Source organism: Dama dama, chromosome 5 (assembly GCF_033118175.1).
Source record: "Dama dama isolate Ldn47 chromosome 5, ASM3311817v1, whole genome shotgun sequence".
Taxonomy (NCBI): Eukaryota; Metazoa; Chordata; class Mammalia; order Artiodactyla; family Cervidae; genus Dama; species Dama dama.
In genome coordinates this window covers 99574149-99599235 of record NC_083685.1, presented here as the reverse complement: position 1 = coordinate 99599235, position 25087 = coordinate 99574149, and the positions used below count along the sequence as shown (strand labels likewise).

Here is a 25087-nt window from a genome sequence, read left to right as displayed (position 1 = left end):
TACCTGGGAGAGCTGGTGGCGCCATTGACTCAAGGGCGGAGCCCATGAGGGGCGGGTGCGGATCCAGGATTTGACCTCAGATGGGTTACGGTTGGGGCTGGGCGCAGGGAGACCGAAAGGCTGAGGAATTAACACCAGGGGAATCCATCGTGTGACTGAGAAGGTGAGGATGGGGCAAAGGAGGCCGAGAAAGAGTGGCAGGGAGGCTGGGAGGGACCCAGGAGAGACAGGTGACCCCTGCCTGAGGGCAGCAAGTATTCCACGGAGGCCTGGATCAGTCATGTCATAAGTTGCTGGTAAATGGAGCAACGGAAAACCAGGGATTGACCTTGGAATGAGCAGACAGGCCAGGGAGGCTCAGTGGTGCCCCCGAGGCCACGTCAGCAGTGAGAGGGATGCAGTGTGGATGTATCTGTGCCCCCATCAAGGGCATCACATCCCAGCCATCCAGGCTCCTCACTCCTGTGGCCCCTGAGAAGACAGACCTGACTTTACTGCCAAGGGGCTGGTGTCAGCAGGCAGTCCTTTTAGAAAGCAGCTTGGCATGGTTCAAAACACGAGCCTGGCATTTCGTTTTCATTGTTTTGACTCCTAAAACTTACCAGGTCTTCTCTCGGCCTAGCTTCGAGATGATATCTTAAAAACGTTATCGTTTGTAACTGGACAATTTTTGGTGAGCTAGTTTTGAGGGCTAACTCTGCTGCCCACTTGATGACTAGGGGAGCGGGTGGCCGCTGTCTCCCTTCTCTGTGCCTATCACCCCCTTGAAACTAACACGAAACGACAATGAGTGATTTTCTTTTCCTGCATCTTTGGACTGTCTTATGGATTACAGCAAACGTTAGCTACCGTTGAAATACATTTTTTTCCAGATTATGTTATTTTTTTTAAACAGCTCGTTATGAAAATTTTCAAACACAGAGCAAAGTTGAAACTATTGTGCAGTGACCGCCTATATACCGCCACCTAGCGTCTACATGTAACATTTTTTTCTACTTGCCTTATCCCATCTACCCATCTATTTATCAATTGATTTTATTTTTTGAGGCATTTTGAAGTAAGAGGTAGATGCTAGTACACTTCACCTCTGAACACTTTGGTGTGTGTATCATTAATGAGAATTCACTATCTGCTTAAGAGGTGTTTTTTTTTTAGATAAATTTTGCAAAAACAGAGAAATCAACACCCATCATGCATACATATGCTGAACTTGGACAAACACATTCACACCTGGGTAACTGAAACCTCTGTCGAGATGCAGAGGTTTCCTTATCACCCCAGAAAGTTCCCTCACCCCCTTGCCCAGTGGGTTCCCACCTCCACCCCATAGGCGACTGCTGATCTGGTGTTTTTCACTGTAGATGACTTTGCCTTTCCCAGGGTTTTGCATAAATAGAATCCTAGAGTGTGTACTCTCTGTGTCTGCCTTGTTTAACTCAGCATAATGTTTCTGCAGTTGGTGGATGCAATAGCGGGTTATGGGTAGTCCATTTCCCTTTCCTGCTACTTGTGTTCCACTAATGACTGTATCGCAGGTGGTTCATCAATCCTGCTGCTGATCGCAATGATTATCTTAATAAAGGAAATTACCCTTTGATGAATTTCTGGTTAAGATGCTTCTGCCTTTCTGTTAAGCATCTGCTCATCGTCTGAAGCAAACTGGGCCTGAGTTGTGGCTGTGAATTGTCTGTGAAATCAGAAAGCTCTGGATTCCGAGTTCAGCTCCAGCTGTGATAACCAGGAGCCCTTGCTTGGGCCAGTTACAGACATGCACGTGCCCTGCTTCTCATATCTCAACAGTGGAAGCAGAAGAATCTAAAGGATGTGAGGTGTGTACTAGGATCAGAGCCGTGTATTTGGTCCTGGGCTCACTCATGAACTGCAGCTAACAAGTGTCTGCTATTCTGACTTCCCTAAGCACTGGGAAAACAATGGGGAACAAAAGCGGGCCCAGACCTCACGGGCTTTCAGTCCAGCGGGCAACATGAACACCAAACAACTAGCTGCACGATTAATTAATTGCCATTTTTCTCAGTGCTGCAAGGTGGGCTGTGACAGCTCACAGAGGCGCTCAAGGTGCTGAGAGTGTCGTATGAGCCAGAGCGAGGCAGGCCCAAGAGAGCCTTCCAGGTGGGAGCCATCCACTGGAGGAGCCGATGACCACTGTGTACAGACGGTCCTGTACATGGCCACTGGTGGGGAAGGAGGGGGATGGGGCATACGTGGAGGCTGACAGGCTGGGCTTTGGACAGTATTCAAAACGTGGGGCTTTACCCGAAGAGCCACGGGCAGCCAGGGCGGCATCACATGAGACTGTCCCGTTTCATCCTTCCCGCTCAGAGCTGCACCTGCACGGATTTGAGGAGGGGCAAAGGGGCGAGAGGCCAGCCAGCAGAGGTTTGAGATGCATGTCTTTCATGAAGCCTTGGTGAGGGGGCGGGGGGAAGCTCAGAGTCATTGCTGGGGCTGCTCGGGCTGCCATGACAAAACACCACAGGCTGGGGCTAGAGCGACAGAAACGCATCTTCTCAGGGCCCTGGAGATGGGAGCCCTAGATGGAGGTGCCACCAGGTCTCTCTTCCGAGCTTGCAGACGGCCAGCCTTATGCTGGGTCCTCACATTCTTTTCACGGTGCACGTGTGGACAGAGAGATCATTTGTGCCTCTTCCTCTTCTTAAAGGGACCCCAGTCCCCTCAGACTAGGGCCCCACCTTTACAACCTCTTTTAACTTTAGTTGGGGCTTCTCAGGTGGCTCAGTGGTAAAGAATCCACCTGCCAATGCAGGAGAAGCAGGTTCAATCCCTGGGTCAGGAAGATCCCCTGGAGGTCTGGCAACCCACTCCAGTATTCTTGCCTGGAGAATCCCACGGACAGAGGAGCCTGGCGGGCTACAGTCCATGGGGTCGCAGAGAGTTGGACACAACTGAGTGATTAAATAGCAGCGGCGGCGGCAGCAGCATCTCCTTAAAGGGCCTTTGCCCAATGCAGTCACGGTGGGAGTTAGAGCTTCAATACATGAATGGGGGCGCGGGGAGCACAGTTCAGTCCACAGCAGGGTGGGCATGTGGATTCCAGTCAGGAGATTAGGGTGGAAGTGCTGACAGCGTGGACTGGGTATTGGCAGTGATGGTGAAGAGACATCAGGCAGAAGAATCTACCGGAATCAGTGGAGGACATCACAAGGTGGGAGGGGAAGGGAGGTGTCAATTCCTAGGTTCACTGTCAAGGGCAGTTCCTAGGTTCCTAAAGTGCGGTGAGCTGAATGACGGTCCCCTGAAAAGGCATGTCCATGTCCCAGCCTCTGGAATCTGTGAATGTGACCTTACTTAAAAAGAGGGTCCTGCAGGTACGACTGAGATGACATGATCCCGCGTTACCTGGGTGGACCCACATTAAAGGATAAGTTTACTTGTAAGAGGCAGAGGGGAGAAGACACAGACGCCCGAAAGGCACAGACTGGCCTGGTGCGGCCACAAGGTCCCCAAAGCTGGAAGAGATAGAAAGGACACGCTGCCCGCTGACACCTTGAATTTGAGCTCCTGGTCTCCAGAACTCTGAGAGAGTACATATGTCTGCGGTTTGCAGCCGCCGGTTTGGTGATGGATCCTTTGCTAAGGCAGCCCCAGGCAACCAATGCAAAGAGTGACTAAACGGGAGGTTCAGTCCCAGAGTCGGTGGGGGGGGGGGGGGGGGCGAGGCGTGGGGTGGGTGGCTGGGGGGCAGGTCCTGTGGGATGGGAAGAAGAATTTAGGTTTAGAAACGTAGAATTTGTGACTCTAAGATGTCAAGGAGCTGAAAGGATAGCAGCCGGGCTCACAGAAAATACTCAATAAATGACAGCTATTCTCCTTATTATTTAGTTTTGGAATGCTCTGGTATTAGAAGCGATGGCTCCTCTTAAGCATATTTGGTTTTGCTGGAATCTTAGGAGGGCAAACAGTTTGAAGCTCTGCCAGACACAGGGCAAAGTGTAGCTCTGTGTCAGTAACACCCCAGCGGGGACCAGCACTTCCTGGTACAAAGTTCTGTTTGTCTGTCTTCACCTCAGGCTGATACCAACCTCATACCCACCTGGAAAGGCTACATCACAGCCACGTAGTACAGGTAGTCCGGGGAGCACTGCCGGCCCTCTCTGCCTTCCCTTCCCTCCTCCCGGCAGGGCCGTTGGTGGCAGAAGCTCGCCACCTTGTGGACAGCCACAGTTCTCGGCCTGGTCTGAAAATCAGAATCAGGATTGGAGACAAGGGGCTGCAAAGACCTGCCTACCTCCCTCCACATATAGCCTTGTTTAATCAGGCTCTGCAAGTCAAGGTCTGGCTGGAAAATCTCTCTGATCTTGAAAATATCTAAGAAATAAGGAAGATGGCTCCAAGCAGGCCCTGAGGGACGGCGCCTCCTGCGTGTGTCTCAAGGTCTCCTCCCCAGGCTATGCCACAAAAGCAGCTACTTCTCTGTCATGGGTGAGAGAGCCTTGGGCCCACTCCACCCACGGCTTCCACAAACCCAGAGGAAGCCTCCCCACTGGCTTGGAGATGTCCAGTTCTGACTCAAAGCTCAGAAAGCTGGGGTTTTTCTCAACCAGTGTATTCAAAGGCTAGTCTATGCCTCAGTTTCTTCATCCATTCAATGGGGGTAATAACAGTATCTATGTAATTGATCTGTTGTGGACATGAAATGAGTTAACCTAAATTAAGTGCTCAGATGACTGCCTGAGCCAGCAGGCCCAATGCCTGTTAACTAGTATGTGCCCCTCTCCCCACCCACCCCGAACCACCACCATCAAACCCAGTTTTCAGCAATATCCTTACAACTCAAGGCATCCCCACTCACTGTCGGATACCAGTGGTATCCAGGTAGGCCAGGTACTGTGGGAGGGGAATAAAAATACGTAAGTTATAGTCCTTTCCTCCAACAGTTTGTGGGACAGTCCAGAAGCAAGGACGACACACATATACACCAGTACCCCACCTGCTCTCAGACGCTATCACTGACCTGGCAGGCTGGGGCAGTCCAGCAGCGTGAAGACCCCTCCTGCCAGCCTTTCTGCAGAGGGAAGCCAGCACTGACAGGCCGCTGCTCCCTTCCAAACTTCATCCTCCCTGCGGTGGGTAACACCATAGATGAGAAGGGAAAAAATGGAGTGACTTCTCAAGCAGAGCTCTCTGGGAAACTGGAGTCACTTAAACTTATTTCTCATGACTTCTCAGGCTAAGCTTTCTCTTCCCTGTGTTTGCAAAAGCTGGACAAACATACAGCAGGAAGATTTAGAGGATTTCAAGCATTGGCGTAACTGTCAAATTGTGATTTTAAAGTCATCATTCTGTGTTGTGAGTGGTAAAAAAAAACCCCACCCACACAGGCTTATATGGAAGGAGGGACTGTGTTGACTCATGAAGCTGAAGGGTGGCGAGATGTTCCCAGTGGGACTAGACCCAGAGCCTCACTTGATGTTACCAGGTACCTGCCTTCCTTATCTCTGAGCTCTGCTTCCCCCACCTGGACTCAACTTCAGAAAAGCTTTCTCCCAGCAACTCTATCTTACACAGTACCAGCTCAACACACTTCTCTTTAATGCTCCAGCTAGGGTTACTGGATTTAGCAAATATTTGGGACACACTTACAATAAAAAAACTATTCCTTGTTGATCTGAAATTCAAATGCAATTAAACACCCTGTATGCTATCTGGCAATCCTCCCTCCAATACAGGTCCTAGGACTGCCCCTGGGCAATCTGAATCACACACCACCTTAGATCCAGAGGCTATGGTCAGGAGGATGGGCTGTGCCAGCCAGCAGACAAGGGTCACCTGCTTGTCTCATGACAGCCCTCCTAGTACACATGCCCTGAGGCTGGGAGACAGGGTCCCTCCCCAATAACTGGGATGCTGACCCTAGAAGCAGGGGGATGAACCCTGCACCAGCAAAAACAACAGATGTCCACACAATGGCCATGAATGTCCTGGTCAACACTGAGAATAGAAAACTCTGGGTGGCTGTACAGCACGCGACGGTTTATAAGGCATTTGCCCACCACTCTTTCTTGCCTCCCATACCTCTGTTTGGCTGGCAGAGCAGGTACTGTGATCACTTCCTGTATTTCTTTGCAAAACCACTACAACAAAGTACCACAGACTAGGGAGGTGAAGCAACAAACATCTATTATCTGACTATAATTCTGGAGGCTGGGAGGGCAAGATCAGGGTGTCAGCAGGCTTGTTTTCTCTCGAGGCCTCTCTCCTTGGTCTGCAGACGGCTGTCTTATCGCTATGTACTCAGCATATGTCTGTGTATATATCTCTTCCTGGATACTGGTCATACTGGATAAGGGTTCACCCATGTGACCTCATTTGATGGTAATTTTCTCTATAAAGATCCAGTCTTCGAACCTTCCTGGAGTGCGCACAGTAAGTCCCCTTTGTGGTCCCTACACCAAGTAAGGGGGCCAGGCGGCCCGTGTTCCTGAAATAAGCATTCTTTGAAACGAATGAAACAGAGAAAGAAAGAAAAAAAAAAACCCTAAAAGAGTTTTAGGAGATTTAGCAAAAAGGAGAGGAGCACAGGAGTACACGCTGATGATTTGAAGGGATTAAGACTTTTCAGAACAGCAAAAATGATGAGGCCTATGGATGTGTAAATGAGCCCCACGAAGAACTAATCAGAAAAAAAAAAAGGCCCGTAAAACAAGCGAGGGGAGAACAGTGAATATTTCAAGTGTCTTTAGTTCATAAGAAATTCATGAGCAAAACGTGTGGAGATCTTGTTGGTTTTGGTGGTGGGAAAGAATTGTAAATATGTATAATATGTAAATACCTCTGATAATAAAAGCCCATGAAGATAAACGAGGCTGTCTTCAGAAAATCTGTGAGCTGTATGAGATGCTAATATCACTGTCGTCACTCTAAGAAATTACCATAATGCTTACAGCGCTTTGAAAGTTTCCGAGCTTTGAAAAGAAATGCATCAACACTAACCAGAAGGCGCGCACTCACACGCATACATACACACACCTTTTTTTTTTTCTCATTCCTTCGCTCCTCTCTCCCTCCCTTCTAATTTCCTCTAATTTTTTTTAAATATGGGGAAGACAGCCTTAGTGAAAACTGGTGTTGGGAGTTACACCTCTCTGGGTTCAGGGGCAAGTTCCTGCCCCCACGGACCAGCTGTGAGATGCTGGGGCGGCCACGCGGGCGCCCTGGGACTCACTCTCCGCGTCTGTGAAATGGGCAGACCCCCGCGCCTCCCCACGTTTGGGGAGGAGCGAATGGGGGCCCACAGGGAAATCCGCTCAGCGCCCCTCCCGCCCTGGCGCGCGCCGGCCCGTGGCCCCGGACCTTCCGGCTGGCGAGCGAGCGAGCGAGCGGGCGAGCGGGCGGGAGGAGGGGAGGGGGCCGGGAGGGAGGAGGGGAGAGGGCGGGGAGGGAGGAGGGGCCGGAGGTGGGCCGCACCGCCCTGCGGACCCGCGCCCCGCCCGGCCCGTCCTGTCCCGGCCCGTCCCAGCCCGTCCGCCAGACCATGGCGCCGGCGGCGGGGCGCGGGCCGCGGGGCCTGTGGCGCGCCTGCAACTGGCTCATGGGTGCCTTCTTCGCGCTGGCGGCCTTTGTGCAGGTCAGCGCCCCGGGCCATGCGGGGGCGGCGGGAGGGGAGCACCGGGCTCCGACTCCTGGCCGGTTGCGGTGTAGACCGACCGACCGGCGGGGTTGCAGAAGCCGGCCCGGTACGCGGAGGGCGGGAGTTAGGGTTGATGCTTCGGGAACCCCCACCCCGTCTGGGCTGAGACACAGATGCCGTCACATGACCCCATTTGCTCACTGGCTGGAAGGAGCTGGTTTGGCGCGTGTCTCTTTGCGGAGGACCTTTATAAAAAGGCAGCCCGGGGGCAAGGCTGGTGCACAGCTCGGAGAGCAAGCAGAACAAAAACCCTAACAGCTAATTATCCTTTCAAGTAAGATCTGGGGCCCCCTCGCCATAGCTTTCCTCATTTCTTGGGACTGGAGGACCGTTTAAACACCCGTTCTGGGCTTGGCCCACACTTCGCAGAGCCTCTGTGCACTTCTTTACAAGTAAGTGTGGCTGTGTGTTCAAACCAGGTGCTGGGGCCAGCCAGAAACACCCCCTACACACACACAGCCAGAAGCACCCCCTACACACGTATACACACACACACCCCATCGGCTAGACTGTCTTACTCCTATGTAGCCTCCTGCTCGGCTTAGCAAATGGCCGACATGAATGAAGAGCAGACCAAATACTGGAATAGAACTGAGAGCCTGGGGCTAATGCTGCTGTTGTGGCGTTCCAGGTGAACGATCCGGATGCAGAACTGTGGATGGTGAGTATGGACTGCTCTCCCATACCTAAAAGAATCAGGGAACTGCACGAAACATGCAGTGTGTCTGTTTGCCTTCCTCCCTGCTTCGTGTACCTAAGAGCTTAGAAATCAACTCCTTAGTAAGCGCCTTTTCCTAAAATATTAGGAAGAAAAGTGAAAATGTTTGTTCCTCAAGCATATCTGACTCTGCCACTGCATAGACTGTAGGCCACCAGTCTGGAGTGGGTAGCAGTGCCTTCTTCGGGGGATCTTCCTGACCCAGGGATCGAACCTGGGTCTCCTGCATTGTAGGCAGATTCTTTACCGTCTGAACCACCAGGGAAATGTGAAAACATTAGGAGGAGAAGGATCAAATTGAGAATTCAGAATTTTCCATAGATACAGGGGTCTTTCAGCTGTATTCCCTTTGAATAAAACAGGCCAACTGAGAACACTTTTCTGAAGACAGAGTAGACCTCTCAAGGTCGTGTGAACCAATCCTCATGAATTTCTACCCAGAAACTCCAACAAACGTTTGACCAGAAAATGGCAGGCTTAAGGTCTGTGGTTCTGCTAATTCAGTGAGTAATATTCACAAAAAGTAATTAAAGCCCATAAAACCTACAGTATACACTGAACTGATACTCTGACTAAACCATTTAGAGGAGGGGGGGATTTGTTCCACACATTTTCTGAAATATCTGGATTTTGTTTCTTTTAACAGAGGCACCTAAGACTATACAATATCACCGATGAGATGATCTTAAGCTTTGGAATAATGTTGACTTTGTTCAAGTAGCAACAAGTGAAAGCATTTGGAATAACATTACATATAATATCACATATAAATATAACTACATTCTGATATTCTTATTGTCCAGATTCTCATGTCCCAGCATCAAATCAAATGGCCTCTTCCTCAGCACTCTAGTCTATGTCCTTAGTTCCAAATGTTATTTCTCCTGCAGTTCCAACTATCCAGCTTAATGGTGAATTTCCAAAAGACTCCTAGATCCGTCCACCAGTACGTGGTGGCTCCTCAAATATGCACAAGGTCCTTTTCAGCATCTTTCCTTCTAAAACCCATTCTTCCTCCTGACTCACCCTTTCTGTTATCAGCAGAGTCATTCTGAGTCATCCTTGCTCAAAACCTCAGCCATCTCTAATAATCTGTTTTCTTACTACTATCTTTGAGAGCCCCTCAAAAAACAAAATGAACAAAGCAATCCACCAAAAAGCAGTGTAGGTCTAATTGCTTATCTGTACAGTATCTATACATTTACCTTTTACATCATGCTTGGATGATGGAATTTGAGCATCAACACCGGACCCCCACAGACATCCTCACTCACTTCCAGTTTAGCCCCCCATTACCTCCCATGTGGACCCTTATGGGTCCTTTCTAATTCTTTGAGCTGCCTCTAATCTCTTACATTCCTGTAATTCTTCCCACATATTGCTTCCTGACAGAAACTTTCATCATTTCCCAAGATGTCTTAAGTTGGCCCTCTACAATATGGCCCTAACCTACCTTTTCAACTTGGGCTTGGAAGACTAGTCCACCTATAGTACTTCTGTGCCTTGCCCTGAGAATTTCTGTGTCAGACTCTATTTAAGTGTCCAGGTCTATCTCAAATGTTATCTCACCACAAAATCTCTCCACCTCTTTCCCATAAGTTCCAAGCAGCCTTCCTTTGAACCTTCACTGTAGCACTAACTCATTCTGCTTTGCCTTAGAGTTGGCTCTGTATATGCCAGCTTCCAGGGGTCAGGGGCCAGTTCCCTCTTCTTGCTTGGCAACCTAGCATAGAGCTTTCCTATGGCAGTCCTTCCCAGATTGACTCTTAGAGTGGAAGAATGAACACACGGATGAACTGATACTAGGTTACTGGGTCCTGGGGGCTTGTACTGTACCTGACTGATGCCCATGTTCCCTACCACAAATTGTTCATGGAGTATACTTGTATCAGGATGCATACAGGAGCAAATAACAGAATATCTGACTAGCATCAGATTCTAAACATACAGACCATCTCATGAGAAGTCTAGAGGCAGCTGCTTAATGGTCAACAGTGTCATCAAGGACCTGGGCTTGCTTTCCTGTTTCTCTGCCAATCCTCAATGGGTAGGTGATATATCCTTTCATGTTTACAGAATGGCTGCTGTAGCTCCAGACATCTCATCCCTAGACAAAAGCATCACAAGTAGGAAGAAACAAGGCAGGACCAAAACCAGTTTTCCTCCTGTCCTGCTTCTCCCTTTCATCAGGGAGCAAATGTTTCCCAAGAAGCTCCCCAGACAGGCTGCTATCCAGTTAGTACATATTACTACTAATAAGGCTTATGGTCTAGGATCCATCCTGCTTGGTCAGTACCCACGCATATTGAGTGTTAAGGGCTCTACGTATCAGCCTTGCCTCCAGAAGACTTCTCTGTACATTTCATTGCTAGAACATGATGGCTCCTCACTGCTAAAAAGGCTAAGAAAACAAATTGGCTTTTTTAGTTTTTATAGTGGCACGGAGACGGGGAGAGCATTGTTAGAAATGACTGTCGTGGGTCTCAGTGGCTATATGTTCAATTAAACTAAATACAGTAAATAAATATTACAATACCCTTTAGTTTAAAAAATCCACCAACAAAAAGATAAAAGACCATTATATGTGGATTCTGCTGAGTTCATTACTGAGTGTTTATACTGTGCATTGTTTTTACTTGTGTACTAAAAACAATTACTTTCAGTCTCTGCATGTAAAAAGAATCCTTAATCTCATTCAAAACAGAGATAAGCATTTAAATAAGGATTAGCATGGCACAGCTACCATGGGAAACTATTACTTAAAGATTTGTCCTGTTCATGTGTTTACAATACATTGAAATAAGAAGATCTTAGACCCTTTAATCTATGAATCACAGATATCTGTTATACTTAAATGCACATTTAAAAATCTCTGCCAAAAAAAAAAAAAAAAAATCTCTGCCAAACACTTCCTATGGAGAGCACAGTTAAATATTGTATGATGTGTATGTGTTTAATTTCTGTCTGCCAGTCTGTCTCAGTCTCTTTTTTACTGGTGGGAACTAACTAACCCCTTACTGCTCTAAGTGTGGCCCTTGGAACAACAGCAGCAGTGTCCCCTGGGTGCTTATTAGAAAAGCAGAATCTTGGGTCCTACCCCAAACCTCTGGAATCAGATCTGCATTTTAATCAGACTTCCAGATAATTCATATGCACTCTAACATCTGGTCTAACCCTCAGCAGCATGGTTGTCCTTGCAAATGTTGGTACCAGCTGATATTCCAGTCATCACTGGGGACCCTTTGGGAGGGATGAACATGGTCTTTAATACAGATACCATCTCTCCCCAGGGTCAAGACAGGTGTGTTTTCACAGTGACAGCAGATCACTTAAAATGTTGAGCCCTGACAACATCCAGATAAACTAATGGTTTCTAACTAGGCATCACGATTGATGTGGCTCACAGCTACATTTCTGGGGAGGCCCCCATGCTTCTTATAAACCTCCCACCTCTGCTTGTCCTCTGCCCACGACACACAAGCAATAGGTTTTTCTAGAATCTGCCTACTTGCTGTGAATGAGGCCTCTTTAGCACCAGTCTTCGCAACTCCTAAACAAGTTACCAGTTTCAGAAATGAAGAACCTGAACTTATTGGGCACATGTGATCCATACACTGTTAGTAAACTTTCTGTGGTCTCACTTGCAGAGATGGAATATGGGGCTGGATGGTCCATGGGTCTAGACCCAGCAGGGCCACATAGCTAATTATGGCTGCTTGGGTCCTACTTTTTATAGAGCAATTTTTGAAAAGTAGGGGAAGGGCATTTAGGCATGGATGTTGCTTGGGAGAGATTAGGAGGTCACTGTGTCTTGAGATCAGAGCTCTGCTTACTGCTAGAGCTTGAAAATGAATAAGTCTTTCCTGGAAGAGCCTACAGTCTAGGAAGAAGTCAGATAAAATGACACCCTGACATGGTAAGTGCCGTAAAAGCAGAGGTTACCACTTCCTTGGTTGTTACTAAAAGCTGGAGGTAAATCATGGCACATGGGGCCACCACTGGTGTTGTCTTTCTTTACTCCCTAAAGGTCTCTGAACATCTCCTATATTGGGCATCCTTCTTACCCCTGTAATTTCCTCTCTTTCTGCTCACAGGTTGTGTATACAATTCCTGCCACTCTGACCCTGCTTGTTGGACTTAACCCTCTTGTCACAGGTATGAACCTTGAATTCTCAATGGTGATAGGAAACATCAGATTTCCTTTTAATAATGAGAGTCTGTCTACCCAACTCCCAGTAAAAAAACTGGAGCCCTCCATGTCTTTCCTCTTCCTTCTGATCCTAAGAGGAGGTGAATTCCAATCTAGATCATCCCCTTCCATCTTCAGGAAAACTTGATGCGGATGTGCCATACTAAGACAGGCTTTATGCACTTGGATCCCAGCATCTCTGATGCTAATGTGGAACAGCAGTTAGGCCACGTAGCCCAAGAGAGAAGGGCTTCAGTCACTGCGCTTATTTCTTAAGCCACTAAGCTAATGGAAAATCAGCAATAGTCAAACTGCTAACTTTGTCTCCATACTCAGTGGGGATCAATGTCTATTATGTATCTACTCTATACAAATCCTTCTCCCAGTACCACTCTGGTTCATCATTTTCTGATTTTGAATTCATTCAAAATGAACGAACTGCTGTGTATCAGATACCTATGTATCTGCATTGCAACTATTATATAGAAACTGTCTATAATGTCTGTAATTATAGAAATCTCTGGATTTCTCATTAATACATGTTGCCCTTTCTAGTATCCCTGTGTACCATCACAGTGAAAGTGAAAATGAAGTTGCTCAGTTGTGTCCAACTCTTTGTGACCTCATGGTATGTAGCCTGCCAGGGTCCTCCATTCATGGGATTTTCTAGGCAAGAATACTGGAGTGGGTTGCCATTTCCTTCTCCAGGGGATCTTCCCGACCCAGGGATCGAACCTGGGTCACCTGCATTGCAGGTAGATTCTTTACCGTCTGAGCTACCAGGGAATCCATCACAGTAACTCCAGTAATTTCCTGCACACTTCTATATATGCTTCCTCCATCTAGACTGTAGGCCCCTTAAAAGCAGGATCATGTCTAACTCATGTACCCAACACTTGTTCGTCAGTGAATGGCTGTGTAACACAGAGGCTTTATCGTGTATTTGTTTCATAACCTACTCCTTGGACTGCTTACACATACATCCCAGGTGAGAATACATATAAAATATTCACTTACATTAGCTGGCTTGTATGGGCCATAGGTCACCAGCCTCAGTTAGGGGCAAAACATAGCTGCTTCACCTTTTACAGCCCTAAAAATTCACTAAACCTAAGTTGGACAGTTTCATCCTATAAAAGTGTCTTATAGCAGAAAAAAAAATTTTTTTTACATTGTTTACTAACATTTTCTTATTAGTGGGGAATATCAGTCCTGCAGGTTATTTTTCACTTTCTTTAAATCAGCTTCTACTAGTGGGGCTGGAAATTCCTCAGGGCCTTAGAATAAAGACAAATGATTCCCGCCTGGGTGGGGAAAACTCCCGTCACCCAGATGTATGGGCTTCTTGTACAGGCCCCTAGAATTCTGTTTACATCTTTAAGGTGTATCCATTAGGGCTCCATTAGTTGCAAGCAAGGAAAAAATACTCAACTCAAATGGCCTACAAGCTGAAGCGAGATGTACTGGGATCCTTTACTGAAAAGGCTGGGGCGGTGCTGGCTTCAGGTGCTGCTGGTGACTCAGAACTTAAACTTCTCTGCAGGCTTAGTTGCACATCAGCTGCACTTCAGCCCTGGGCTCCACGTGGTGGCCCTGCCGCTCAAAGGTCACAGCTTCACCACGCTGGGTCCAGCAGAATCTAGAATCCACTTCCCTGATAGCTCCGCAAAAGCTCAGGATGGAGCTGGTGCTCCTGATTGGTTATATGTTCATCCTGAGACAAATCACTGTCACCAAAGGAATGGAATACATTGACCTTGTTAGTGTCCAGTCGTCTGGGACACCGGGACTGAGAGTGTGGGAAGGGTGGGTCCCCAGAGAAAAGATGGGTCAGTCAGCATCCGAATGGGAGATAATGGACAACCAAAATAATAAATGTCCACTTAAGTTTATAAACATCATTTTCACCTGTTTTAACCTTTTGATTTGAGGGCAAATCAAAACAACCAAAAAATAAAAATAAAAAACCCCAGCCTTTTCTGTATGCTTTCCCTGAAGGCAGATTAAAAGCCAATACAAAGAAATCTTGTTTCTCTGGGGCGTGGTTCCATGATTAACAGCACCAGGATATCTGTTTTTAGGTAACTTTATTTGGAAGAGTGTGTCTGCAATACATATTATCCTTTGTGGCCTGTGGGCTATCAGCTTGGCATACAACCTCTTGCTTCATAAGAAACAGAACCTCTTGCACGAGGAGGAAGGCAGGTGAGTGAGTGGTGGGTTTCGCTCTTCGGAGGGGGTGGGGAAGAACTATAAATCTGTGTCTTCACAACACCTTATCTGTGGTGATTTAACTCCCCCAGTACCTCGAGGGGCAGGGAAGATATCATCTCCTTTACATGCTAAAGAAACTGAGGCAGTGATGGAGCTGGAGCCAGGATTTAAATGCTGCACATCACCTTATATTACCATCAGGCAGTTGGACCTTGGCCCCCCTTGTGATGAGCAGTGATGGCATAGAGTAATGTTCAGTCCAGTCTAATGAGGTGAAAACTCCGTCAGCATTTGGGTTCGGTCCTGGTACAAGCCAAACTCTACTTACAAATATGATCGGCCTCCTCAGAGGGGGACCTCTGCCAGCCTTGCCCTTGTACATCTCGTCCTCTGCACCCTCTGTCACCATCACTGGCTCGTTTTATCACCTCTTCCTCTGCTTCCCCTCACCCTTGACTCCCTGACCTCACAAAGAGCCCCATTCCTTTCCTTTCTGTCCCACATCTGCCAACACCAAGACTGAGAGTCCTGTAGGTTAAGTCCCACTGGTTTTGTGCTGCTGTTACAGGCCCTAATCTTTGGAAATTAGATCGGGTTGGGGATGGGAATGCAGACCAGATGGTTTGAATCAACCCCCACCTACTTGAAGCCCACGAGATTCAGTGAAATCAAAGAGGGGCTTCCAAGTGGTACTTGGCCAAATACAATTATGTTCTACTCTGTGTAGAAGATACGACCTTTTAACAAATAATTCTAGAAGCATATACCCACCCCCAAATCATTAGACTGACTCATTCGACAAATCATTCCTCTCCTCTAAGACATGACCTGGTCTCCTACAATGTGTACTTGAATTACTGATTTGAGCTCAACCTGCCTAACACTGACCCCTTTAAAACAATATGAAGAGTGTGCCTGATCAAATCTGGGATTATCTTCTTGACTGTAGTATTCTTCCCCATGACATGAAGTAGATTTATCTGTGTTTTTGTTTTGGTTGTTTCTCTGTTCATCTATAAATTGGGAAACAATCATGAAGTTCATATCTGCCTCATAAGATGAAATTTATTTTCATATAGGGCTTTAAAGGGTCTGACAAAAGTAATTTACGAGTCATGGCCAGACTTGAAAGTATTTTGTAGATGCTTGTATCTTGGAGCAAGTCATCAGACAATCAGCAGAATCAAGTGTCATTGTAGATGCTCTGTATCTTGGAGGAAGTCATCAGACAATCAGCAGAAGCAAGTGTCAGGGAGAAAATGGAATGATATGCATCTCACTTGCAGCCTCTTCAAAAAAAAAATGAAATCTCTGCTGTTTTGTAGGGAGCTGTTTGGTCTCGTGATCATCGCAGCATGGCTGGGTCTGTGCCACAGCTCTTCAAAGTAAGTTTTCGACCCATCAGTTAAAATCAGATGTGCTCAAGCAGGTGAATGAGAATACTGACACAGATGTAACCAGGAATCTTTTGAGAGAAATCTTCCCTTTTTGTAAGGGAAGCTAACAATAGATGGCTCAGTGTTTCACGATCACTGATACTTTTGTGAATATCACAATACAGTTTTCTGAGTCATCGCAGGGAGTTGCCAGTCTAAGAGGGTGTCCTTCAGGGAGAAAGTGATCTCAAAAGGAAGCTTGGAGATTGAGGAAAAGTGAGTAGCAAATAAAATATAAAACTGGAGGTATATATATATGTGAATATTAACTTTGTAAAACAGCAATAGAAAAAGAAAAATACATGACAACTGAGCATGTAAGTTGGAAGGGAAAAAAATGGAGCTAAAGCAGTCTGGGGTCCTTGAATTATCTGAAAAGGGTAAAAGTACTAACTTATATCAGACTTTGATAACTCAAGGATTCACGTGGTAATAATCTAAGAGAAAACCTTAGATTATTGGAAAAATAATCTAAAAAAAATCTTAGGAAAATAATCTAAGAGGTAACCACTAAGAGAAAAGGAGTACAGAAGGCAGGAAAGGAGAAAAGAAAAACAGAGAACAGATGGAGAAACAGGAAGCAGATGTTAAGAGAGAGAATTACATTCAAACATATGAGAAATTACATTAAATGTAAATATTCCAATAAAGATCCAAAGATTTTCAAAATAGATAAAAAGACTAAAAACCCAACCAAACACTGCTTACAAAAGAGAACTCTTAAATACACAGAATCAGAAAGATTGAAAGTCAAAAGATGGAAAAATCACAGTATACAAACACCAACCAAATGAAAGCCTGTATAGACATTTTAATTTTAAAAAGTAGACTTTAAAATCAGCATTAGAGTAGGGGACTATTTTTTGGTAATGAAAAAATTTTTGTTTTTTTATTTTGAAATATCCAAACATATTCAAAAGTAGAGAGACAAATATAATGAATCAGATGTACTCATCACCCATTTTCAACATTTATCATACATCCAATCTTGTATCATGTACCACTATCCTGATTATTTTGAAATAAATCTCAAACATCATATTGTTTTGTGTTTTATATATTTCGGTATGTGTCTCTAAAAGGTAAGCATTTAAAAAATAACCACTCTACTACCAATACACACACAAAAATAAAACAGTAATTATTCAGTATTGAGTTGTCCAGCCACTGTTTACATTTCCACAACTGTATGATAAAGGCTTGTTCCTGTGCTCCGTGTTTCCTAAAAACTGGTGGTAAGATCCCAGGCTTAGGCACAGGCTGGTCATCGTTGTCTTCTTCTCCTTCTCCTCTTGTCATCCTCATCACCACCATCACCACCACCACCAGGCAAGAACACCTCATTGGTGGTGTTATGTACTTCCATCATAACGTACATCACACCTCGCTGTTTCTCTGTAACATTAGTATAACATCTTCATGACCATTGCCTAAATCCACGAATTCATTTGAGTTGCAGAATGCTGATACTCTAATTATATAATTTCTTGGCTATTACCTGGAAAACTTTGAAAACTTCTACTTATCAATTCTTTGACTACTCAGATACAAATCGTAAGAGGAAAAGGAGTTGATTCTCTTAATTGCCCGGTTTTCAGAATAATGAGTTTTTCTTGCCTGGGCCTCTTCCAGAAGTGACCAGTGAGTTTTGTTTATGTAACAGTACCATTATAAAGTCATAGATCTCAACATACTTGATGTTTTTTCAGGCCATGGCAGTTGCTTAGACTGTTCCATCTTTGATCAATGGCACTTTTTCACACTGGCTTCAGAATTCTGTTTAACATGATCCTAGTAAACTTTTATTAGTTTTTTTGGTCTTAGTAAATTTTGATTGCTTCCTTGCTTTCTGGTATGACAAAATGTTCCACGCTAAGGTGTACATTTTATGCCCCAGACCTGGAATCAACTATTTCCCCCAAAAGCCTTCTTTACTTTTGGTAGCTAATAGTATTTAGAGGTCACATTGTGGGTATAAATGGTGCTCACTACTACTGGATTGAGTTCATTCTTTTTAGTGGTTAGAATTAGGAAATTCACATATATGTACACATGTATGTGTATATACACACGTGTATTATGTGTGTCATAAATGTATATGCATACATATGTATGAGTATATAAAATATATATAAAGTAGCTATATGTATATATATTTTTACATATATATAGTTAAAGATAAAATCCCTTATGAGTTCATGTTGATCCTAGAATTCAAATTCAGGAACACAGGTTTTCATTTAAACTTATCAGCAATCTTAAATCTGTATTTCCTTTTAATCATGTCAAAAAATCTCTAGTCTCAGAGACCTCAACATAACTCATCTGACTTATCCCATAATACAAACACAATCTCAGAATAATAATATAATTACAGAAAATAGGTACTTTGTGTTGTTGTTGTTAGGGAATATCTACTTAAGGGATGCACATTCAAATTACGTGGAATAGTTACTCTGTATGCTAATCTCACCAAGTGAATACATAGTTTATTTCATTTTACTTTAAATTTCTAGGGATACTTTATTTAAAATATATTTTGTTTTATAATTATGTAAAATATCTATATGGTTCTACATATAGATTTACAAAACAGAGGACATTCAAAGGGCTCTAACTTCTCTATCCCCCAACCCTAATTCCCCCCCTTTCTCTATAGGTAAAACTTTTTTCTACTTTGTGGTTTATCCTTCCATGCTTTCTTAATGGAGCAAATACATGCATTCATTGGTACTCCTGCTTGTCTTACATAAAGTGGTAGCACATTATACACAATTGTATTCTTCGTTTTACCCTTACCACATCCTGGAGATCATTCTGTGGTATATAAAGACTTTGCTTATTTTTTTTTTTTAACTTTGCTTATTTTGATATGTCCACAGTATATGCATCCAGCCCTCTACTGTTCAGACTGTATCTAATCGCTTGATATTAAAAACGGTACCAACAGAGTATACTGTCAAATTTCTGAAGTTTTACTAATTGGATAGTTGAGAAACGGGTAGTAGCTTTCACTTGCATTTCTCTTATCAGGAACAAAGGTGAGCATATTTTTGTATGATTAAGAGCCATTTGCATTTTTTTATACATGTTAGTTCATCTCTGAGAGATGTAGGTTTAACCAGTTTCTAAGGCAGTTGGTCTTCTCTACTTTTAGAAGCTCTTTACATACTAGGACTATTAACCCTGTCTGTGATATAAGGTCAGAGAAGGCAATGGCACCCCACTCCAGTATTCTTGCCTGGAAAATCCCATGGACGGAGGAGCCTGGTAGGCTGCAGTCCATGGGGTCACAAAGAGTCAGAAACGACTGAGCGACTTCACTTTCACTTTTCACTTTCATGCACTGGAGAAGGAAATGGCAACCCACTCCAGTGTTCTTGCCTGGAGAATCCCAGGGACGGCGGAGCCTGGTGGGCTGCCGTCTATGGGGTCACACAGAGTTGGACAAGACTGAAGCGATTTAGCAGCAGCAGCAGCAGTGATATAAGATGAACATTCTTTTTTGCTTTTATTGTCCTTTTACTTTACTCATGCAAAGTATGCTTTGCCATGAAAAAATACTTTAATGTATCCACATTGATCAATCCATTCCCTTACTGCTTCTGGATCTGGAGTCACAGGTAGGAAAACTTTCCGTCCTCTCAGGTTTTAAGTAACTTACCCAAGTTTTCTCCTAATGCATGTATGGTTTCATTTTTACATTTAAATCTGACCTATTTAGAATTTATCCTAGTATAATGGCAAAAAGAATGGATGCAATATTATCTTTCTCCCCTTTGGCTCTCTGGTGATCTCAACACCACTTATTAATAAAAAGGATATATAATCAACATAGCCTCAAAATATATAAAATAAATACTGACAAGCCAAAAAAGAAAAACTGAAAAATTAACAATCATTTTGGGAAACTTTAATATGCTTTTTCCAGTTACTAACAGAACAAGATTTAAAAAATCAATAAAGATATAAAAGACTAGCTACACAATAAAAAACTTGACCTAATGGACATATATAGAACACTAGCACCAAGAAGAGCAGAATTCACATTCTTTTCAAGTAAACATTGAATATTTACAAAAATACTTCATGTTGAGCATGAAATAAGTCCCAACAAATTTCAAAGAACTGTAATATGGAGTATGTTCTCTGACCACAGTGCAATTAAGCTAGAAATCATTAACAAAAATAATAATTATATAACCACGGTATGTTTGGAAATCAGGAAATATACTTCCAAAGAACATCTGGAAGAAATCACAATGAAAATTAGAAAATATTTTGAACTAAATGATAAAGAAAACATAACACAATAAAATTTGTGGGATGGGGGCTAAAAAGCATGCTTATGGGGGAATTTATAGCCTTAAATACATGTATAAGAAAAAAAAAGGCTGAAAAATCAATGAGCTAAACTTCCAAGAAGTTAAGAATTCTCCAGTTAAAGAAGGAAAATAACAGTAAAATAAGCCCAAAGAAATAATGAGAAAATAAACACAAAAGCAGAAACCAATGAAATAAAAAAAAAAATCAACATTTCATTCTCTGAAATGATTAATAATATTGATAAACCCTAGCAAGACTAAAAAGGTAAAAATAATTAGAGAGCAAGGAAAGGAAGGCACAAAACACCAATAATCAGGAATGAAAAAGAAAGTTATTACCCATGTAACAGATACTGCAAAAATCATAAGATATTATTAACAACTTTTTCCCAATAAATATGAAAATGTACATGAAATGCACAAATTCACTGAGAAATACAATTTGTCAGAACTGATATAGGAAGAAATACTCAGAATGGTCTTACAATGGTTAAAGAAATTGAGTAGATAGCTTTTCCTAAAAGAAAACTCTAAATGGCGTAACTGCAGAATTCTACCTAATATTTAAAGAAGAAATAATGCCAACCTTCAACAAACTCTTTCAGAGAACAGAAAAAGAAGGAATACTTTCCAGTTTATTTGTTAAGGGCAGAATAATCTGGATACCAAAACTTGACAAGAATGTTACTCCTACCACCCAAAAAAAGGAAAGAAAAAAAGAAATTATACAGCAATCTCATTCATGACCATGAATGGAAAAACCCTAAACAAATTAGCAAATCAAGTCCTGCAATTCATGACCCAACCACCAAGCTGGGTTTTTTCTAGGAATACAGTTAGTTTAACATTTGAAAAGCAACCAATGTTTTTCACCAGATTAATAGAATGAAAGAAAAAAATATCTATACAAAAAGAACATTTGATAAAATCCAACAGCCACTTATAATAAAAACTCATAGAAAACAGACTTACCCTGATAAGGGGTTGTTGTTGTTTAGTCGCTAAGTCGTGTCTGACACTTTGTGAACCCGTGGACTGTAGTCTGCCAGGCTCCTCTGTCCATGGAACTTCCCAGGCAAAAATACTGGAGTGGGTTGCCATTTCCTTCTCCAGGGGATCTTCTGGACCCAGGGATCAAACTCGTGTCTCCTGCATTGCAGGCAGCTTCTTTAGCACTGAGCTCCCTGATAGAGTAGCTATACCAAAGCATAACCCTTAATGGTGAGCCGCTGAATACTTCCTCTAAGATCAGGAGTGAGGAGTGGCCCCGGCTGCCACTTCTCACCACCATCCTAGCGCTTGCCCTCGCCAGTACAATAAGGCAAAAAAAGAGAAAGAAATGGCCCAAGGATTGGAAGGGAAAAATTAAATTTCCTTATTCACAGATGACATTAATTGCATATGTAGAAAATTTTTTAAAAATCTAAAATGTTCTTCAAATAGGTGAGTTTGGCATGATTGCTGGATACTATGTCAATTTACTAAAATCTTATTTTTAATCAGCAATAACAGAAAATGATAAAAAGTTTCCATTTATAATATCAATATATCAACACCCCAGGACTAAATATAGCAGAGATATGCAAAATCCCTACAAGCAAAACTATAAAAACTATAAAACATTATGGGAGAAATTAAAGATCTCAATATTAAAATAAAGAACACCTAAATAATGATTCTTTGGCCGTATACAATAAACCCATACTGGCAAAAGGATAAGTGAATGAAACAAAAGTCTAGAAACAGTTCCATGTGCATATAGACCCTTGACTTAGGACAATGGTAGCACTCTGGGATAATCTTTTCAATAAATAGTGATGGATCAATTGAATAGCGATACAGAAAAAAGAGAAACAACCCCTCCAACTTTCATAAAAATCGATTCTAGGCAGATTATAGATCTAATGTAAAAATCAAAATGATGAAACTTTTAGAAAAGATAATTTAGTATCTTCAAAACCTTGAGGAGAAAAAGTTTTCCTCAACGGGACACTAAAATCATTAGGTGAGGATCCATTTTAACACTGCTTAATCAATGACCTCAGTTCCTTACAACACATTATTAAGTGAGCGGGAAAAGCTATGTAGAATACACATTAAAAAAAAAAAAAAGGATTTGCAGTAGGAACATATAAAGAACTACAAGTAAGAATTATATTTCAATTTAAAAAATTAAAAAGACTGTACAAAAATGCGGTGATGTTTTATTAAATTCAGTCTTCTTATTTGTTACCAAACCAAATAGTAATTTTTATTGGATTTTTGTTTCTAATCATTTTTGTGTGTCTATAGGGCTCCAGGTGGTGGAAGAATTCAGCTGGCCATTGCTACCACAGTCGCTCTTCTCCCGTTTATCTCCTGGGTCTACATATATATAAACAAGGAGATGCGCTCCTCCTGGCCAGCTCACTGCAAGACGGTGATTTAAATGAAGAATCCTGTTCCTAAAATGAGAGTTCTTGATTTTTTATAAACATGGTTGTAACAAGCTGACTTCCTAGGAATTTATTTCAGTTGAGTTACTACTAGAGATGAATTATTTTTTAAATCCTAAGAACTTTGTATGCCTGCTTACAACACAGGACTGGATGGGACTAGTAAGAGAAGGGTCTGACATTGTTTTATCATAGTGTAGTAGGAAAGTTAAGAAAGATGAATCCCAACTCTGCTTCATCACTATCCATGTGACTTGGAGAAATATATAAATCTACTTTTTTTGGAATTAAAGAATTCCAACTGAAATTATCTTTTGGATAATTCTTTATCTATAAATACCAGCCCGCCTACTTATTTATATAATTGTGAAGATTAAAGTAGATAACATGAGAGCATTCCAAACATAAAGTCCTCCGCACAGGATAACAGAGGGAAGCAGGGTTTGGATAATGATAGATAGGAGTTTAAGAGGGCTGTGCCCTTGAACTAACATCGTTAGACTGGACTGGTACCATGAATTAAATGAGGTGCCGTGAATTAAATGAGGACTTCGGGTGAACAAAGTGAACAACTATGTCTTGGAAAGAAAGGAAAGTTAGTTAGAATAAAGGAATTTGGGACCAAAAAGCAGCAGAGAGGGAATATTAATTACCATGTAATTGAAAAGTAAGACCAAAATCTATACACATATCCTTAACGAATGCCAAAAGTAGCTCTGGAGAGATCATTTCAGAGCTGCACCATCTGGCGACCACAAGCCACATGCTGTATTGAGCACTTGAAATGTACTTACTGAAGAAGTTTTAATTTTTTAATTTACAAACATCAATTATGAGGACACTGATTACATGTATTTGGAACACTTGCTTTAAGCTTGTTTGGAACAACTGAAATATGTGAATCTACTTCTTCGACTGTAAATTTTGTACCTAAATACAGACCAGGTTTTTCCAATGAAAAGTTATTGTCCAAATGGATGGATTATAGGCATAAAACACACACTACATTTTAAACTTAGTATAAAAAGAATGTAAAATATTTTTATATTGATTACATGTTGAAATAACATTAGATGTATTGGAATAAACAAAATTATATTATGAAAATTAATTTTATGTGTCTGTGTACTTTTTAAAATGTGACTGCTAAAATATTTCAAATTACCAAGTGGCTCACAAGTTGTTTCTGTTGGTCGGTGCTGTTCTAAAGCATCTGGATGCAACTCTTTTAGTTGATGGCATCAAACTCCATAGTTTGATGATACACAGGCATCAAACTCCATAGTGAAGAGTTTCCTGAGATTTAGGAAATATTTCACTCAAAAAGTATTAGCACCAACAATGTCAGGAGAGTGAAAGTGAGTCTGGTAGTTTGTCTCCTTATATAAAGGATTTCAATGTTCTAGTGTACGTTTATGGTGCATATTCATAGTTTTTGTATATATAACTAGTAGTCAAGAAATGAAGAAACAGACTTATTTTCAAATTCCGTAAGGACCTACCCAGCCTCCAAGCAATGCTTGACACTGTGCAGAGGGCACATTATAGCCAAGTCTGTAAAGTGAATAAAGGGCCTCAAACGTAACCGGATCCCAATTCTCCTGAATGTTACCTTACATCACAATGTGCAGTTTGCAGATGTGAGTAAGGATCTTGAGATGGGGATTGTCTGGGTGAGCCCTCAATGCCATCACTGTTGTAAGAGGCAGGCAAAGGGAGATCTGACCACACAGACAGAAGAGGAGAAAGGCACGTGACAATAAAGCAGCAAGAGACTGGAGAAGGCTGTGAGGCTGTCTCTGCAGAGGGTGGGGTCATGAGCCAAGGACAGCAAGCCACGCAGCTCTAGAAACTAGAAATGGCCAGGAAACAGAGTATCCCCCAGAGTCCCTGGCCCTGACAACATGGTGCTCTCAGCCCGGTGAAGATGTTTCCAGACTTATGACCTCTGGAACTGTCAGAGAACACACACACACAGTTTATGCCGCCGAGTTTGGGGAAATCTGTCAGCAGCCAGTGGAGACGCACATGCTGTACTCCACAGTGCCTTGGTACTTCGCAGGCACACTACGCTGACTAGCCCTGGCTTTTGTCGTCCCCA

The 25087-nt window shown here is 43.0% G+C and overlaps 1 protein-coding gene across 5 annotated transcripts; it reads left to right on the top strand.

Annotated features, from left to right (window-relative positions):
* The first annotated feature begins 7487 nt into the window (after window positions 1-7487).
* Window positions 7488-24097, top strand: TMEM220 (transmembrane protein 220). Of its 5 annotated transcripts, XM_061143492.1 has the most exons (7): window positions 7493-7607; window positions 7994-8061; window positions 8301-8330; window positions 12482-12542; window positions 14658-14781; window positions 16116-16175; window positions 22844-24097. In XM_061143492.1, the coding sequence occupies exons 1-7, from the start codon at window positions 7514-7516 to the stop codon at window positions 22977-22979; spliced, it is 573 nt and encodes a 190-aa protein (XP_060999475.1). In that variant the 5' UTR covers window positions 7493-7513; the 3' UTR covers window positions 22980-24097. The 5 variants fall into 5 exon arrangements, with proteins under 5 accessions (XP_060999478.1, XP_060999475.1, XP_060999476.1 ...); XM_061143495.1 differs by lacking the exon at window positions 7994-8061 and having other exon boundaries at window positions 7488-7606; XM_061143493.1 differs by lacking the exon at window positions 8301-8330.
* Window positions 24098-25087: the final 990 nt, after the last annotated feature.

What these genes read in the sequence shown, in the direction of transcription:
- TMEM220 (XM_061143492.1), top strand. Translation starts at nt 7,514, where the DNA reads ATGGCGCCGGCGGCGGGGCGCGGGCCGCGGGGCCTGTGGCGCGCCTGC. An exon ending in ACTTAACCCTCTTGTCACAG is followed by an intron (nt 12,543 to 14,657) that starts GTATGAACCTTG and finishes ATCTGTTTTTAG; the next exon opens with GTAACTTTATTTGGAAGAGT. An exon ending in CTGTGCCACAGCTCTTCAAA is followed by an intron (nt 16,176 to 22,843) that starts GTAAGTTTTCGA and finishes GTGTGTCTATAG; the next exon opens with GGCTCCAGGTGGTGGAAGAA.